This window comes from Cnephaeus nilssonii (assembly GCF_951640355.1).
Source record: "Cnephaeus nilssonii genome assembly, chromosome: 13".
Classification (NCBI taxonomy): domain Eukaryota; kingdom Metazoa; phylum Chordata; class Mammalia; order Chiroptera; family Vespertilionidae; genus Cnephaeus; species Cnephaeus nilssonii.
The window spans coordinates 40,347,008-40,362,772 of record NC_137084.1 but is presented as its reverse complement, the minus strand read 5'-3'; the positions used below and the strand labels follow the sequence as shown (position 1 = coordinate 40,362,772).

Genomic DNA, 15,765 nt, shown 5'->3' with positions numbered 1-15,765 from the left:
TATTTTAGATCTCTGGGTCCTTCCCAACAGCTATGATGAATACAAATTAGAATGAGTGAACATCAACATTGTGTACAAATTGGGGAAACACAGAGGCTCCCCCGCTTCTAGCTCATCTTATTCACAAAAGACCTGAACAGCCTTGTTAGACAAATGTGCATACCTGATAGCGCTGTGCACACAAATGAAATGACATTTACTGCTGTAAGTACATGATTTGGGAAGATAAAAAAAGAACAAGATAATTAAGTAAAGCGTTTGGAGATGTAATCTGCCTTGGATGCTGAGTGTTCTATATAGCCCTCTTCTTTTTAAACTTTTTATCATCTATCTCAAGGGTTGTTCTATGAAGATCCAACAAGAAAGTAGATGCTAAAGCACTTTAGAAACTATAAAATTCTGTGCAAATGTGTTGTGTCACTGTCATTAATGTCATTATGTTCTCTGATATGAGCTTTCACCCTCCTTATGGTCAAAGGTTAAGAACAAAACAAAGCAAAAACCCTGTTCTTTGTCTACGGCAAAGTCCTTCTAGATCCCTCCTCCTTTCTTTTCCCATCAGGTTTTCATCTCCCTACAGTGAAGCAGCCTATCAGATGTGCATCACCCACTTTAGACAGAGGATGGCACAGACAGGCATAATCCAGGTGCAGGTACTCCATCTGCACTGCCCACATTTCCAGGCAGTATGGGCCAGCCTTGCACTTCTTATCCTTCAAAATCCCCTATGAAACTTTTCAAAATAATTTTACCTTGCTCCATAACCATGGAACTTCTTTCTTTCCAGGTGTCTGCTCAGATTTCTGGCCTAATGTGGCCAGAAATGTATAAAGAAAATACATTTTTGTGTTTTTTCGAAGTCGGACTTTCTGAATAAATTTTGTCAAAATCTTGGGATCCTGGGCTAAGACCAAGTCTTGGGAAATTAATGTATAACTATAGTGAATGAGATAACTATAGATAGTGAGAGGACTCTAGAGAGATTAAACCCCAGAAGTATGGAGACATGGTTGGGTTTTAGAGATAAAGACAATGGTCTTATCTTTTCCCCTGAGAGATTTATTTCCCATGAGTCTCCAAAGAAACTTTCTCAGAAGAAGGGAAGGTAGAGAGAGCAGGAGCAGTCTCTCTGGATTTTATAAGCAGAGAAATACAGTTCTCATATGACATTTGACCTGGACTTCATTATATAGCCCTAGGGCTAAGAATTGGGCATGAGGGACCACACAATTATTATTTGCTTTTTATGTGAATAATGATAATCTGTCCCTGATCCAGAATACTTGTATACATTCAGGATAAAACTGATAACATGAATATTTAAGACCCAACACAGGATCAGTACAAACCTCCAGTATAAATGGTCTTCTCAACCCTCTAAGTCTTGGGTGGCTGCCGTTCCTATGCCCATCCTTGTCTCTCCTTCCCACTCTATTCCCTGTAGCCACATAAATACACATACCTAAAGGAGCCTGTCTAAATCACAATAATGTGTTCCTCCCCCATCCCAACAATATTATCAAGCTTAGGAATATGAAGGGTGATTAGGGGGGAAATTACCAGGGGACATAAAAGTTATAGGTCAGAAGAAAAGAGCCCAGTAGTGGCTGAAGCTCAAATTCTAAGTTAAGACATCATGGCCAGGGCCACACCCAGGCCAGTGAGTGGACTTCAAAAGGATCATAGCCAGTGGTGTGATGGTGAAAGCTTAGTAACTAACTTTTGGGGGTTTGATTTGTGGATTTGCTGAGTCACAAAGTGTAGATACTTCCACTATGACTGATTTCAAGTGACTTCCTGGCAAAATTCCTAAAAATGTAACACTTTGCTCTTATGAGCCAGTATGAAAAGCTCTAGCACATCACTGATTACAGCTCTTTTTAGGCCTGACATACTTGTATTCGGATGAGCCTGAAAACTTCAGCATTGGTTTAACTCAGATGTGAAGGACTGAAGTCAGTATAGAGAAATCCTGCCTCACTGGGAGGTAGGATTATGAGTGGATAAGAACAGAGATTTTGGAATCAGGCACACTTATTACTATAGGCTCTTCATATATAATTTATATATATTGAACATATTTTGTAACTTCTTTATTAAGGTAAGATTCACAAAATAAATTCCACTATTTCAACCATTTTACATGTGTAATTTACTGGCTTTTAATACATTTACAATGTTGTACAACTATTGACACTATCTAATTCCAGAACATTTTCATCACCCTTAAAACAAACCCAATATTCATTAAGCACTCTTTTTTAAAAATATATTTTTATTTATTTCAGAGAGGAATGGAGAAGGAGAGAGAGAGATAGAAACATCAATGACGAGAGAGAATAATTGATCGACTGTGTCCTGCATGCCCCACACTGGGGATGGAGCCCACAACATCGGCATGTGCCCAGACAGGGAATCGAACATGACCTCCAGGTTCATAGGTCGACACTCAACCACTGAGCATGCTGGCTGGACTCTCTTTATTTAAACTTCCCCCAATCACCTGGCAATACTAATTAACTTTCTGTCAGTATGGATGTGCCTATTCTGAACTTTTGACAAAAATGGAACCATACAATATGTCAGCCTTTTGTGATGGCTTTTTTCACTTAGCATAATGTAGGGTTTGTGCAAGCAATAAATATTTAGCACCAATCATGTGATAAAGGTCTTTGAAGATATGTTAAAATATTGGGGTTTTATTCTAAGCAAAATGAGTAACTGTTCAATGATTTTAAATAAAGGACTGACATGATTTAGTTGAAGTTTAGAGTAATAGCACTCTAATTTTTGAGTGAAAAATAGATGGAAGAGAAATAAAATGAAGGTAGCAAATTCTTAAATGAGGCTGCTGAGAAAAATCCAGGACAAAGAGAAAGTAGTGATCACATTTTAATGTGAAACATGAATGAATTTAAGGATATTAAGAAGGCATAGTCAATAGTAAATTAAGTTTGAAATAGTTAAAGAAAATAAATAAAAAAACAGATTTTGACATTGGAAACTAGTTGACTTTTGTACTATTTAGTTAATATAGAAAGTTCAAGAAAATGTTTTGATCATGAAGAAAGGAAGAGAAACAGATGGTATTTTTTTATGTAGATTTTGAAAATGGGATAGTCAAGAGAAATTATCAAATATAAAATTAACTATATAGTACAGAGAAAGAATTGGGAGTGGGCTTTATTTAGACTTTTCACCAGTATATATTGGTGGGTATTGAACTTATGAGTTGACTGTGTGCTAGACAAATTTAACCTCACAACAAGACTATGAATTAAGTACTAGCTTTTCTTTTTTTTTTAAGAAGAGAAAATTGAAACAGGATAAAGGGACCAAAGAAAGAGTAAAAATGTTGTGTATTTATGTTTTTGATGGTAGAAAATTAGGATACTTCTATCTGATGCCTATCATTTTCTTAAGACTTGAAAAATCCTTACCTCTCGTTCTTTAATTCTATCAATTATTTTCTCCAAGAGAAATGAAGTCTTGAAATTTTTAACCATTGGATCCATTATTGGAGGGCTTTCTGCTAGTGATTTACATAAGAAATTCTATTTTGTTGTCATTGTGGTTTTCTTTTATTTTTCAATTACAGTAAACATTCAATATTACTTTATATTAGTTTCAGGTGTACAGCATATGGTTAGGCAATTATATAATTTACAAAGTGATCCCCACCTATAATTCTAGCCATCTGACATCATGCATAGTAATTACAATGTTATTGACTGTATTCCCTGTGCTGGTTTTTGCATCCCCAGGACTATTTTTTAACTACCTATTTGTACTTCTTAATCCCATATTTTTCACCAAGCCTCCAGCCCCTCTCCCATCAGGCAACCAGTTTGTTCTCTGCATCTAATAGTCTGTTTCTGTTTTGTTTATTTATTTTGTTCTTTATATTTCACATATAAGTGAAATCATATGGTATTTGTTTTTCTTTGTCTGATAAATAAATTATATTAAATAAATATAATTATTTGACTTTCCACAATCTCATTTTCCATGTCCTCATCCCCAGGTCACTGTTCCCTTTAGGAAAGAGTAGAAGGACAACCTTGTCCCTGATCTGCTTTGTTTTTACACCATAAATGATGGGATTGAGTGCAGGAGGGATTGCTACGTAGAAATTAGCAAACATGATGTGAAAGGTGCGAGAGATGTTGTGGCCGAAGCGATGTGTAACAGCAGAGAACAAGGCTGATGTGTAGAATATGAGAATGACACTGACATGAGACCCACAGGTGCTGAGAGCTTTCTGGCGGGCATCTCTAGATGGAAGGTGAAAAACAGCACGAAGAATGAGAGTGTAGGAAATACCAATGAGGATCAGGTCTGACATAATAGCCATTAGAGGCATAGTAAAGCCATACCATATATTGATGGAGATACTAGCACAGGAGAGCCGGGCCACCGCTATGTGCTCACAGTATGTGTGAGGGATGATATGTGTCCTGCAGAAGGGCAAACGCTTCACCAGGAAAACAACAGGCAAAATGATACTAAAGCTCCGACCAACAATGCCTACCATGATCTTGATAATTGTTCTAGGGGTCAAGACACTGCTGTATCTCAAGGGGGAGCAAATGGCCAGGTAGCGATCAAATGCCATACCCAATAATATGGCTGAGTCCAGAAAAAAGCTGAAGTGGAGAAAGAACAACTGGGTGAGGCAGCCAGAAAATGTGATTTTCTGAGCTTTCAACCATAATATTCCAAGCATTTTGGGGACACAGGTGGTACACAATATGAGGTCCGTAGAGGCCAACATGGAGAGGAAGAAAAACATGGGTTCATGGAGGCTGCGGTCCATAGTGATGAGGTAGAGAAGAATGCCATTACCTGCAAGGGCCACAAGGTAGATGGTACAGAAAGGAATTCCAATCCAGATGTGAAACTGCTCCAGCCCTGGGATCCCCACCAAAATGAAGGATTCTGGATTAAAAGTTGTCAAATTCAATGCTGTCATCATGTTGATTGTCATTTCCTGAGGACAAAATACCATATTTAATTCTGGGGACTGACTGTTCATGAAATCCTTTTTAAGTCTTTTCTGTCACTACAATACTTCCTGTCCTATCACTTAACAAACCCTAGAAGAAAAAATGCAATCTACTTCTTCTCACAACCTCTACAACATTTATCAAAAGCTTCCCAAAAACCTTAATTGTTACCCATGTATAGATATTACCTTACCATACTGCAGTGTTACTATATTAGAACCATGTCCCAATAGATCTATGACCTAGGAGCATATTGGTCCTTTGCTGTCAATTAAAATTCCAAGTTTGTCTTGCTCTCACCAAATAACTCAGTTTGAGGTTTCTCAAAGATGTAAGTATTAAATATCCTACTTGACACAAATTTCAAGGATATTCAATTAAATAAATAAGAGGGGCCATGTGTGAATTAGCAAATCTGCATTTTTTTTAATGCCAATGTATCACTAGGACTCTGGTGAGTCTATCTACCACTGCCTAGAATTTATTCCCACCTGTTCAATATCTGGAAGACAATCTCTATCTAAATAATACTTTTCAACTCATAAATAGTGTTCCAAGGCTCATTATCTTCTTCTACCTGCCAACTTCCTGATCAGCTACATATTGATGTCATCACATCGTTTTCCCACTGCTGGAACATAGTGATCTGAGCCTTCTTCCTGCTTCAGCCCCTATCTCACATCTGCCAGCTCTTATGATCCTTATTTGAAATCCCTGTTTGATCTGCCTACTTCTTTTCTTCTCTACTTCCTCATCTACTCAAATCATCTTACTCACTAATCGGAACCATAGAATAAGAGTCTTGGTTCTACCCTGGCTAGTGTGGCTCAGTTGTTTGAGCATCATCCCATGCACCAAGAAGACACCAGTGTGATTCCTGGTCAGAGCACATGCCAGTGTTGTGGGCTGGATCCCAAGTAGGGGGCCCGCAGGAGGTAGCCAATCAATGTTTCTCTCTCCCTCTCCCTTCCTCTCTCTCTAAAATCAATAAAAACACATTGTTTTTAAATAAATAATATTTTGGTTCTTTCAATATATTGCAAATCCTTCTCTTCTCATGCTACCATATTGATCTCTTTAAAATATAAAATTACCAAAACACACACAATGTTTTTTTAAAGCATGTAATTGCACCTGTTGTGCCAACAAGTATTTTTATTTCCTGTTTTGCCATCAATATTTTCCCTATATAGAATGGTTCTACCTATATAAATGTGTCTCACATTCTTCCCTAAAATGTATTCATAGAGGACTCTCCATATTTCTCCATCATTCCTATACCTCATTGCTTATATTGCTGCCTTTTCCATAGATGCAAACTGTCTTTTCTCACTATGTCTAAATTCTACTCATTGCTCATGACCCTTACAAGTGCTAATGTCTCCAGGAACCCTTCTCCAGTTTTGCTAGACCATGTATTTATTGCCCTGCTTGTGCAATCACAGTTCTTTTTTAAAATATAGCTTTACTTTTGATATTACAGATATCCCCTTTTCCCCCCATTAATCACTCCACCCACACCCAACTCCCAGGCCTTCACCACACTATCATCTGTGTTCATGGGTTATATATATATTTGCCAAACAATCAGATGTTTGTATTAAGCTTTGCATTATTTTTTTATTATTCTCTTGAATTCTTTTTTCCAGATATGTGACCAATCCTTCATTAATGATTAAGAACTCTTCTTGAGAATATAATTTCTGTCTCTATGTGTTTCTTCCAGCATGGAAGAAGGCAAGATTTCACATAGAATAACCAGTAATACAGTCTCAGTAGAAAACTGATATTTCAAGTCAGTCACTGCTTGCTTGTGTTAATATATATCAGTATACTATATATATATTTCCTCGGCTTATTTATTCTTCTTTCATCTTCAAAGGTAATAACAGTATATTTAATCTTCCTCACATCTCATTCTGACCTCTAAACTTTTTAGAAATTTTACTTCATATCTCTCTAACTCTAAACTTTTATATTTCCTTCTTCTGCTTTTAAAGACCATTGTGGTTACACTGGAATCACCCAGATAATTCAGTATAATACCCTTATTTTAAAGGCAGCTGATTATGTACCATAAATTTTCTATGCCATATAAATAACATGTACAGGTTCCAGGGATTAGGTTGTGCATATCTTTGAGGGGCTATTAATTATTCTGCCGACCACAAGGTCCTTTAACACTGCCTGTTCTTTCTCATTATGCTTCCCCAAGACTCCTTCCATCATCACCATTACCACATTCAGATAATACTCACAGACAACTAATTTTGATGTTGGTGCTGGGTTAGAAAGCCAGTAAATGGCTGGAAGAGGATAACTCCAGGATGAGAACAGAGAGATACAGGAGGGAACATAACACAATTGGGGAGGAGACATAGAAAAAGAAAGAAGGAAAGGATATGGAGCAGGTGAGGCACAGGGAGAAAGACATTTAATTCTAGCTGGGAAAGAGAAACACACCTGCAGAGCATAACCTTTTTATCTCTTAGTCATTTTCTCAGGGGATGAAGAGACTGAAAAAAGAGAGGCCTAAAACCTAGGGGGATTCCAGGGACTCTAGTCCCCAGTCAATATCATTACTATTTATAATAAATGTTTACATTAACATTTTTTTATCTTAATCACATGCACATGGGATATGATTCAGAGTTTTAGATGCAGGAAAGAAACCAGGGAGTGCTGGGATTCTTCAGGGTATGGCCTATGTCGATGAGTCATTTATAAACACTGTAGCTAGGCTCCAGGTTCTGACTTGGAAGAATGGTGTGCTGGTGACCCTTAAATTCTGGATCCCATGAGATAGTTATGTGAATATTTGGAGACTAGGGGCCTGGTGCATGAAATTCATGCACTGGGGAAGGGTCTCTCAGCCCAGCCAGCCCCCTTTCACATACTGGGAGCCCTCAGGGGATGTCCTACTGATGGTTTAGGCCTGCTCCACATTGGGAGTGGACCTAAGCCGCAGTCTGGCCTCCCTCTGCGGGAGGCGACCGGGCTGATCAGGGGAAGGTGCCAGCCCCATCACCCCGCTGCTGCAGCCACTGCCAGTCACTGCAGCCACCAAGGTATTTTCATAGACACGGACTCCAGTCCCTTCACCATGAAAAAATGACAAATTTCTTTAAGCATTTTCAAGATATGTCTTTCATAGGATATGACATTTCTTTATTTTTCTTTTTATCCGCACCTGAGGATATGTTTCCATTGATTTTTTCTCTTTCCCTCCGATCCCAGGCTCAGCCCCTACCCAAGCCTAAAGCCTCTGCCCCAGGCTTTAAGCTTGGGAAGGGGAACCCCCCGCCCCTCCAATCACAGGCTCGACCCCTTCCCATGCCTAAAGCCTCTGCCCGATGGCCAACTGGGAGTGACCTAGTGCCAAGGAGGTTCCCAGGACCCAAGTATGTATGCAAATTAACTGCCATCTTTGTTTGGTTAATTTGCATACTCACTCTGATTGGCTGTGGGCGTAGTGGAGGTACAATCAATTTACATGTTTCTGTATTATTAGGTAAGATAAGACAGTTGATTGGTTAGGGATACTGGTGAGTTCCATGTGATATGGTTGTTGGATAGATATGAGTATCAGGCTTTCAATGCCCTTCAATTTTAATGCATTTAGTTCCTAAACCCCAACTCCTCCATCAGGTGAGGGTTTTTCTGGATTATTATATCATATTCTATTTCACTGAATGGGGCTTTCTAGTCTCTACTTGTCATTGCATTGAGATACTTTTTGAACTGAAGAAACTCAGTGATTTCTGAGCAAGATGTATAAAATTAAATCTTTACATAAACCACTTCCTTAGGCCACTGCATGGTCATTGAATGCTTACCATGTGACTGGAAATTTATGGTTAACACCCAGCTGCTCGTGGCAGAAACCTGTTATTCTTGATATTCTCACTTCCTTAGTCTTCTTTCATTTTATTGATTCTGTTCATGTATTGCCACTCCTCCCCCAAATACTATAGATCTCAGTGTCTTACATAGGCTTTTCATTTGTGAATTGTCTTTCTAACCGTGTAACAAATACATAATATAGAGCAAGTTTTACATCTGCAGAAAGAGCCGAAGATACATTATAATTTTGTGATGCTAACTACTCTCCATTTTACTGAACCAGATCAAGTCCAGAATACCTCAGAGGAAAATAAACCAGAGTTTTAAAGGTGGTTGTATGCCAATTAGCTTGGTATGTCAACTGTGGCAGATAAAATGGGTAAAATAAATTTCTGTTTCCCTGAAATTATATTTACTATTTTGCCTAGCTGTGTGAGTGAGCATTTGAAGATCTCTGAGCTCCTTACATGAAACTGACTTTCTCTCATTTCAACAAGTCAGAGTTGGATTTTCATGGAAAAAAATCATATTGAACACACGACAACAATCCCATCCATTCCGACAATATGAAAGAAAAATTTAACATTTTAAAATAAAAACACAAAAAAAGCCATTTTAAAAATTAAAGTAATATAACAATGGATTGAAAACATTGGAAAACTAAACTTCCATAGTCTAGAGGAGCCTACATAGACATGACAACTAAAAGTCAAGAGATTTCCTGAGTGGGACTCTGGAATAGCAAAAGGACATTTGGTAGTGAACATGGTTGATATACTGAAAGCTATTTCATAAAAGAAACCTTTTCTCAATTAACAAACAAACCCACAAATTAAGTAAGGTCTGGCCCAGAAAGGGGAGTCATTCTCATTTTAGAGGAACCTGAGACTGGTTGATATTATTTCCTATCATCTGAATACTAGTCTTTAGTTTCTTGGTTTCTGCTCTGGTTCTAGAAGTCTAGTTTCCATCTTATCCCTCAACTCAAATTCTCCAAAGCATTACCATCACTATTTATCTTTATTTTATTTGTAAAGTCCTTTCACATTCATTGTCTCAGTTGGCTCTCACAATAACCTCTCTCTCTCTTTCTCTCTCTCACACACACACAACACACACACACAACTCACACACACACAACATACACAATCATTTTAGTCTCAACTGCAGTGTGACTGTCTGTAAAGTATCCCCAACCAATACCAGGAAGAATTATTCTTCTGGTCTCTGCACTCCCACAGCACTCTGTACCCACTGCTGTATTATAATTACTGGTTATAGTAAGAGGACATTGACCTGAAATTCTAACCCAAAGAACAGATAAATCCAAGCTTGTCAAATTTTTGAATGCATAAGACGAGGGTGATAATTCCCATATATCCTTTCTGTTAGGATGACATATAAATATGGTAGATTTTAGGAGCAGTGAAAGGATAAAGAGAAAGCAATGAGGAAGGAGAAGGAGGAGGAGGAGGAGGACAAGGAGAAGAAGAACAACAACAACAAACAACAACAACTAGGGGTTTAAAAATAAAATCTAGACAGGTGATAAGTGAAAAAAGCCTGAAAGAAAAATGCTATAGGAAGGACAATGGCAAGAAAGACTAGGATTGAATGTATGGAGGGTGATATTGAAATGGGAAATGCGAAAGCAAAGCAAATTCAATGAAAACTTTTAGGCTAAGAGCCTCTGAGTAGGTGCTGACCATCCCTCCTTAGATGCTCAGTGTGTCTAACAATATATCTCTTCCATCTGGCTCTATGCCAGAGCATATCCCTATGTGCCTTAGGTTCCCATTTGAACAAAGGCATATTTGCCCAAGTGGTGGAGGAGGAATTTGCAGCTGAGGGAAGGAAACATAAAAAGAGGGAGGGGAATCTCTGCTCCTAAAGGACAGGAGGAATAACACCATATGAAGCAAGGCCTGAGATTCAATTCTATATATTAAGGAAGTTAAGCTGTTTATGAAATATTGAACTGAGACACTGTGAGTCTGAGAAGGTCGCATCGAGGAGGTAAGTCTAGGTCAGGATGGAGAGGTGATTATAAATGTGGAGGAATGGATAGGAAATAAGTACCAGATGCATAGACAGCTCTATAACAATGTTCAAGGAGGGATGGAGTGCTAAAGAATTATCTAGGTTGTCTGGATTGAACTGTGTTTTTCTGGAGAGTGGGATGGGAGAAGGGCAGTTTGGAGGGTTACTTCCCTGGTGAGGATGGGGAGATTGATGAGTAGGTGATATTTGGCTCCTAAGGAAGATGTAAGAATCATAAATGACACAGAGGTTCCATCCTCAGACACTGAGGAACAACAGAAAGAACAATTATTCTACTGCATTTGGGGGACAATTTATAAGGACAAGGTTTCCGGATGGTGCAGTCAGGTAAACGATTGAAAGACAGCTGAGAAAATGAATTCACTGGACTAGAAGGGATAGCTTTTCTGGTAATTTTTCCAAAGATGATAGAAGCATGAACCAGTGGGTAAGAGAACTGGGCATATGAATGGAAGGTCTGAAAAGAGGGCTGCCAGAGAGACAACTGTAAGTGGAGCTCTTCGGATTGTTGTCTAGAGTGGGAGTATGGCGATTTCAATAGGTGCCTAATTGGAGTAAAAACAGAAATTACATGATAAATGGTAGGGAGATACTGTGAACAAAGGCTGCCTTGGAGGGGGGTGATTTAGGAGAACTGAAATCAGAAGAGAAAAGTTTATGCAGGTGCTGATGTGACTGACAAAGGTGGGAATATGCAGTGGAGGAAGATGAGCACGATGAGTGATGCTGTGGAGTGAGCACAACAAATGGCACAGACTACAGCTGAGATGAGAATGCTATTATAAACCTGTGATTTTTATATGAGTATGTGTCCTTGACAGTGTGAACTTTACTTGGCTGAGTGGGTTGGGACTTCCCTATTCTATGATTTTTTAAAACATTCACTACACACCATCTCTATTCCATACACGAGTGAACAAGACACAGTGCTGACCCTTAAGGAGCTCATCATATATTGGGACTGGAAATAGTTCAGTGTGGTAAATGCTAAACAGAGAAATAGATAGCTGCAGGGCAATGTAGGCATAACCTAATCTTGGGAAATGAGGAAAGTCTTCCTTAGTGAAAAATATAAACTGGCTACATTAAAGGGAAAGGTGAAGATAAAGGAAGTGGATTGTATAAAAGACCACAGCCCTAGCCAGTTTGGCTCAGCGGATAGAACATCGGCCTGCAGACTGGAAGGTCCCAGGTTTGATTCTGGTCAAGGGCACATGCCTGGGTTGCGGGCTCGATCCCCAGTAGGGGACATGCAGGAGGCCGCTAATTAATTATTCTCTCCCATCATTAATGTTTCTATATATCTCTCTCTCCCTCTCCCTTCCTCTCTGAAATCAATACAGATGTTTTTTTTTTTAAAAAATAAAAATAAATAAATAATCACAGAGAAAGAAGAGCAAATTCAGAGACATGTTAAACATACATGACTGCATCTGAGGATATGTGTGTTTGTGTTTACGTGTGTGTGTGTGTGTGTGTGTGTGTGTGTGTACTTAAAGAACATTAAGCTAAGTGAAATAAGCCAGTCAGAGAAGGAAAAATACCATATAATTTCTTTCATATATGGAATCTAATGAACAAAATGAACTAACAAGCAAAATAGAGATAGATTCATAAATAGAGAGCAGGCTTACAGCTGTGTTTGTGGGGCAGTGGGAGCTGGGAGACGGAAGAACTGAGCAAAATAAATAAATAAAAACTCTTGGACACATAGTGCAGTGATTGACAGGGGAGGGGGACTGAGGGGAGTAGAGCAGAGTTTAGGGAGGATAAATGGTGATGAACAAAGACTTGACTTGGGGTAGTAAGCACACAATACACTATACAGATGGTGTGTTGTAGCATTGTGCACCTTAAACCTGTATAATTTTGTTAACCAGTGTCACTCCAATAAATTCAATAAAGAGGAAAAATAAAAATAATTTAAGGCTGCAAAAGAGAAAGGTAACTATGTGAAGTGATTGATATGTTAATTAACTTGATTGTGGTAATAATGTCAAAATGTATTCATATATTAAGCTATATTTACACTTTGTATAGATATAATTTTTATTTATTATTTATGCTCAACAAAGCTAAAAATTTCAAATTAAATAAAAAACTAACTATAAATTTATTTTTGAGAAAATCAATAGTTTAACAATCTATTGGGTCTTCCCATTTGTGTACATGGTATATATATCTCCATTTGTTTACATTAAAAAAATCTCTTCCAGCAATATTCTGTATTCTCAGTGTATAGGCTTTGCAAATTTGAGCTAAATTTATTTTTAAGTATGTTATATTCTTAACATACATTTCATATGCTTCTATGTTTGTATTGCACTACAAACTTTTAGAATGTGATTGTACACTTATTTGCTGCTAGTGTAGAAAAATACAATTGACTTATTTTCTCTTTGCACGCTATAAATAAAAAATAAATAAATAACCTCAGGGAGCTTTCTTGTTCCTAGGTAGAGTGAAACATAACTATAACAAGGGAGACATTGAAAGGCAGAAGGGACATTAACACTAGTTTCTCTGAGAATTGAGGAAATGAGAGGAGGATGGGTACAAGAGTGGAATAATATGAGCAGTTGTCTCCTATAGTCTTGAAGTCTCCATTATGTAGGAGGAAAATTCAGTTGAAAGGGAGAAATGATCATTTGGGCAGTGGTAAAGTTATATATTCACTGTCAGAGTAATTCAGTGTAACGGAGGAAGAGTCAATGGGCTAAGATGTAGTTGAGTCTATTTGTATGGTTGTGTAATTTCCTCCATATCATAACTAAGTGATGAGGAAAACACTGGTTAGATTTAATTGAAGCCTGAATATTTTCATAGAGAATGATGCAGAAACCAATTAGGGCAGAGACAATATTGGTCCTGGCAGAAGACAATAGTAGATTGTAGAATAGACTGGGAAGAAAGTAAAAAAAAAACTTCTTACATCAGTGGTTCGTATACTTTAGCATGGAGACAGAATGCTGCCTCCAACCCCAAGGGTGGGAGGGTCCAAGAATTTTTAAGTTCCCCAATGTTGCTGCTGATGTTGGTCTAGACACCACACTTTCAGAAGCGTCGCTCTACACCTTCTTTCATGTTCTAGGTGACAGCCCCACACTTCAGAGTCACAGAGGTGACTCAGGAAGCACCACAGAGCTTAATAACATTTCCACAGACAAGATTTAATTTAACAAACCAACAAGACAAGCATCATGCTCATTGAAAGATAAAAAAAATTGTTACTAGAAGATAGTGACTTGTCCAAAATCACAGTCTGACAGAGCAGATCTCTGACATGGGACTGCAGCCTGAGGCTTTTGCAATTTATTACAATTTACATAACCATAGAGATTATAGAGATTGTTTTCTACTTTCTAGTTAATCCTGCTCTTTTCAGAACCTGTGTCACTGTGCTAAGCCTGGTAATATGTTTCCAGAAAGTCTTACAGCTATATGGAGAGCCTGTCTATGGGCAGGGATCTGTAACTGTGCACTTTGTGCACAATTCATGTGTGATTGTCTTTAGGGAAAATGCCTGTATGCAGAGCCCATAATAGTTAGAGGACCTGTGAGTATGCACAGACCTTGTGGTTGTTTGCAAGCTTTTATGTGCATTCTGCTAATGTTTACCAAGTCTGAAGCTATTTCTCCCCTGTGGCACAGGTGAGGGTTCTACAGGAAATCATGGCTCTCTTATCTGCTAACAGCTTAGCCGCTACAAACAACTCAGACACTCGCATGGCAGGCTGCCTTCTCATTGGCATCCCTGGGCTGGAGTATCTACACATCTGGCTCTCCATCCCCTTCTGTACCATGTATGTAGCTGCCCTGGCAAGCAACAGCATTTTCATTTGTGTTATTCTCTCCCAGCCAAGCCTGCATGAGCCCATGTACATATTTTTGTCCATGTTGGCCAGTGCTGATGTCTTGCTCTCCACTGCCACGATGCCCAAAGCACTGGCCAACTTCTGGTTAGGTTCTAGCCACATTTCCTTTGATGGCTGCCTCACCCAGATGTTCTTCATCCACTTCCTCTTTGTGGCCGACTCTGCAGTCCTGTTGGCCATGGCCTTTGACCGCTATGTTGCCATCTGCTCCCCTCTGCGGTATGCCACCATCCTCACAAGCACGGTCATTGGGAAGATCACTGCTGCCACCCTGACCCGCAGCTTCATCATCATGTTGCCATCCATCTTTCTCCTCAAGCGCCTGCACTATTGCCGGATCAACATCATTGCACACACATTTTGTGAGCACATGGGCATTGCCCGTCTGTCCTGTTCTGATATCTCCATCAATGTCTGGTATGGGCTGGCAGCTGCTCTACTCTCCACTGGCCTGGACATCATCCTTATCGCTGTTTCCTACATCCACATCCTCCGAGCTATCTTTCAACTCCCTTCTCAAGATGCCCGGTCCAAGGCCCTGAGCACTTGTGGATCCCATGTCTGTGTCATTTTACTCTTCTACATTCCTGCCCTCTTTTCTGTCTTTGCCTATAGGTTTGGTGGGAGACTCATCCCAAGCTATGTCCACATCCTTCTGGCCAATCTCTATGTGGTCATCCCACCAATGCTCAATCCTATTATTTATGGAGTGAGGACCAAGCCAATTTTGGAAGGGGCTAAACAGATGTTTTCAAACCTTATCAAGAAATGTAACTAAAGGTTTCCAACTTGAGCTCAACTTAATCCCCTTTCATATTTATTTTTTCATATTTCATATTCACCATATCCTCATCTCTACATCTTCCAGTTATCTTGTGTCATTCTCACCCATGTCCTAATTTATTTAAATGAATGTTCTATTCAAATTCTTTGTCACCAGATGGGAGTGGTGTTTGGAGGCTGAGTGAAAAAAGTGAAAG

General features: G+C 38.9%; 2 protein-coding genes across 2 annotated transcripts; one reads left to right on the top strand and one right to left on the bottom strand.

Moving 5' to 3' along the window:
* Positions 1-3,979: 3,979 nt before the first annotated feature.
* LOC307109256 (olfactory receptor 52H1-like) lies at positions 3,980-4,975 on the bottom strand (the record flags this gene model as incomplete). Its single annotated transcript, XM_079787969.1, has 1 exon — positions 3,980-4,975. The coding sequence occupies one exon, from the start codon at positions 4,973-4,975 to the stop codon at positions 3,980-3,982; it is 996 nt and encodes a 331-aa protein (XP_079644095.1).
* Positions 4,976-14,561: 9,586 nt separating this feature from the next.
* Positions 14,562-15,563, top strand: OR52B6 (olfactory receptor family 52 subfamily B member 6; the record flags this gene model as incomplete). The annotated part of the gene is made up of 1 exon (XM_079789156.1): positions 14,562-15,563. Exon 1 carries the CDS (start codon positions 14,583-14,585, stop codon positions 15,561-15,563), a length of 981 nt encoding a protein of 326 aa, XP_079645282.1. The 5' UTR covers positions 14,562-14,582.
* Positions 15,564-15,765: the final 202 nt, after the last annotated feature.